Source organism: Anneissia japonica, unplaced genomic scaffold, assembly GCF_011630105.1.
Source record: "Anneissia japonica isolate Jap-2015-1 unplaced genomic scaffold, ASM1163010v1 scaffold287563_len15552_cov138, whole genome shotgun sequence".
Lineage (NCBI taxonomy): Eukaryota > Metazoa > Echinodermata > Crinoidea > Comatulida > Comatulidae > Anneissia > Anneissia japonica.
The window spans coordinates 6,160-9,799 of NW_022731104.1; the positions used below are offsets into that span (position 1 = coordinate 6,160).

General features: G+C 31.8%; 1 protein-coding gene across 1 annotated transcript in view; it reads right to left on the minus strand.

Moving 5' to 3' along the window:
• LOC117115202 overlaps positions 1–3,607 on the minus strand; it is a 7,172-nt gene extending 3,565 nt beyond the window's left edge. The window contains exons 1-5 of the mRNA XM_033258900.1: positions 2,873–3,607; positions 2,207–2,310; positions 1,844–1,971; positions 1,359–1,661; positions 171–260 (exon numbers count right to left, since the gene is read on the minus strand). Coding sequence (XP_033114791.1) covers positions 171–260; positions 1,359–1,661; positions 1,844–1,971; positions 2,207–2,310; positions 2,873–2,955 — 708 coding nt within the window. The 5' untranslated portion in view covers positions 2,956–3,607. The remainder of the gene's footprint in view (positions 1–170; positions 261–1,358; positions 1,662–1,843; positions 1,972–2,206; positions 2,311–2,872) is intronic.
• Positions 3,608–3,640: the final 33 nt, after the last annotated feature.

The following is a 3,640-nucleotide window of genomic DNA, read 5'->3' on the forward strand; positions in this document are numbered from 1 at the left end:
TCGTATATTGACCGCATCCAAAATACATTCATCTGAAGATTTGTCATTTCAAATTGTCCCTAAAAAGGTAAACAATAGCCACATAATTTTCAAAATGGTATGAGATTAATTGATGCAATAAAACTAATTAAGATTAAACATCTGCAGTGAAGACTAAGTGGTGTATTTACTTGTAAGATATCTCTTGGGTTTGCCAGAGCATCCAAATCATCTAACACACTAAACACAACACAGTAAGATGATCCATCTGTCAAGAAAAACTGGAATGAAAGACAAAATTTAAAATCCAAAAATATTTAAAACATCACTGTTAAAACTGACCATTGAAAAAATGATTTTATTACTGTTAAGTCACTTAACAAGAGATATTTAAATAACTACTATATACAGGTACTCTTACAAGCATAAAAAATTGATGTTTATTGTTTTATTTGAGTCATATAGAGCCCTGTTTCTCAACATATGGGTCGGGCCGCCAAAACATATCTGATGGTCGCGAAACTGACCCCTGATAAAAAAGGCAGACTTTCATTAAGCTTTCAAAATATAATTGCGTCAAATACCGGTATTCAACATACCAGTCCTACAAAGGACTAAATAATTAAGAGATACACCTGACGTGCACACACAAGCTTCAGTCAATCATTAATAATCAAGCAGTGACCCTTGCCAAATTATATTGTTTTATTTAAATTTTAAACATTTCAAATAACGAGTGTCTCAAACAATATTCCTACTATAAAATGGAACCATCTGCACATGACCAATGACAATATGCCTCGTAAACTGTGCTTGGTAAAAATTGAACAATTATACAGGCACTTTGTTAGCGGCGGTTGACTAACAATACAGCAACAGACTGCAAAAATCTTTAATACCAGAATAATTAGGAGAGAACTGTTATAGCATAGATATCAAATTATACTAGCATGGATTTAGTGGGTCGCCCCCCCCCCCCTGAAAAATGTTGAGAAGCAGGGATATAGATGGTGATCTTCCAGTCGAGGCCTAAAATTTAGTTGATATTTAGGAGCTTTTTAAATAAATTCAATATTGTGATAATCAAACTAATTCTCATATAAAGTATGGAGTTGTTTTAACTGGTACAAAAAATAATGGTGCCTTTAAAGAATTATAACCAAGGACAATGAGCAGGGGTGGATCTAGAAAGGGGCACGAGGAACATCCCCCCCCCCCCTTTTTCCATTAAAAAAATTTTCAATGCATATATTGAAATTAATTCTACTCACTTATTCATACTGAATATGTTGTGCCTCCCCGACCAAAGTCACATGTCAAATCAAAAGAAAACATACAATAATCTTGATGTGCTTCTTTCAGTGGAATTTATTACTTACCCTGTGAGATATATAATAGGTCAGTTGACCGGCATAGTCCCAAATGCACGTGACATCACTTGGTATAAAAATTTCCTTGTGATGTTGAATAGGATTTCTGCTAGGTACCTCTGCTGTTTGAAGTTGTTGACCAAATATAGCTCGACGAAATCGTTGAAGCAAACTGGATCTTTGATATGGCTGGTCAAATAGGGTAGGAGGATGGAAAGTGTCAGGTACAGCAAGTTTAGCAACAAGTTTCTCATGAATTCCTTCTGGGAGTTTCCTGGTATAGCGTGCACTTCTGGTTGCTTCTGATGGCTTCTGTATTAAACATTCAAGAATGACTAATCTATATCAGTTCAAATTTATGCAAAAATTTTAACCAGTTGTTCAGGTAATGTTTTTTTTAGAGAGCGCTAAAAAAAATACATATTAAAAATTTAAAAGAACATCAACTAAATTAATTAAAGTAATTTTTGAAATCATGAGAAATACAAATTCACCGATGAAGCAGCTGTAGAACTAGATGATGCAGAATTAGTTGTGTCTTGTTGGCTTTTTGGCTGTTTCAGCTTTTTGGCGAGATTTTCTGCGATGGCATGCTCACGTATCTGCTTCGTTAGTTCACAAACTGTAAAATATTGAAAGGTTTTTAAAAAAAAATTGAATAATTTATAAAAATAAATTTTCAATTAAATTATTTGTATTTTAAGAAAGTAAAATATTCATACAATCCGCATCCTTCTGTTCCTGCTATTTGCAAAAAAGAAGTTATCAAAATAACTTATACAAATAAAAATTTATAATATTTAAAGTTAAATTTTTAATTAAATTACTTATATTTCAAGAAAGTATAATATTCATACCATCCACATCCTTCTGTTCCTTCCATTCGCTGCCATCTCCATCAACCGTTTGAAATACTGTTGTTGTTACAATACCATCTGTTGATGGTTCCTTGTTGTTAAATCTATTCACATTTACATAAATATAATAATACAATAAATTGAAGTAATGACAACAGTGTACATAGCATGTTAAACTATCAAAACTTTCCAATATAGCCTTAGTTTTGCATTGTAAGCCTATATTCACAATCAAATACACATAGGATAATTAATACTGTATATGCCATGTTTTCATCCTTACATTAGTTTTATATAGAACATTAAATTAGTTTTTCAATAACAGTTGAAATAGCAATAATAAAGTGCAACAAGCTCTGGAGGCACTCAGTAACAAAATGGTGTCATATGTACTGTGCTATATTGATGTGTTGTGTGTGTGTGGTGTAGAATTGTATATAATGCATACTAAGTAGAAAATTAAACCCTTTTAAAATTAGAGTTATATCAGGAGCCAATGGGCAGAAATGCCCTTTTAAAATTCTTTAAACAATTGCAAAAAAATCCTGGATAGTCAGTCGCCTAGGAGAGTAATGAACCTATATGAACCTATATACTATAAGAATATTGTAATAAGACAAAAGACTGTACAATTACCTAAAAAACAAGGCCTTATTTTGTACTTACACTTTGCCAAGCATGGAACGGACACAACTCGTTTTGCCCACCCCTTCTTTCCCAAGGAACATGACTCTGGAATTAACCATCATAATTTCCCCATTCTGGACTTCATATGTGAATGCTTTGATGGCTTCAGGACCTCTCGCTAATATTTCTCCTGGAGCTGATAGCTCTTATGGATATAAAATATAACAAATATTATTTAGTTTACTACAGTAGTATTCTTATGCTACATATTTCTTCCATCCATTTTATAGTTTACATTAAACATACTGTGATTATTTTGTACAAAAAAAATACCATCACTGTACAAACTGATTTCTGAAAATAACACAGCAAAACATTTAAATTTATATCAAGGTGTTGAAACACTGAGAGACTTCTAGAGCATAAACAGGTCAAACAGAAAATAACATTAAAATAAAAAGCTATAAGAATAATAAAGGAACTGAAATATAAGAGTACAAATGTATAGTATTCTTATGAACTATATGCATATCACAGGATTGATTTTTGCCCTTTGACACGACCTCCAGATAACAATGATTGATAATTTTTTACTTACATTGTACATTAACCTTTTTAATTTTGTAGTATTTTTTGCCTCAAACTTTCAAAATGTTAAGTGAAGTTGATTTTTTTAAAATTTTTGTTTACTTTATTTTTCTATTCTTTTTACTTTTGATTCATTGTTGTTGTGAAGAATGCAGATAATTTGATCAATGTTTCCCCTAGGTCTATGCTACAGCCAGACTACTGAAATAACCGTAATGC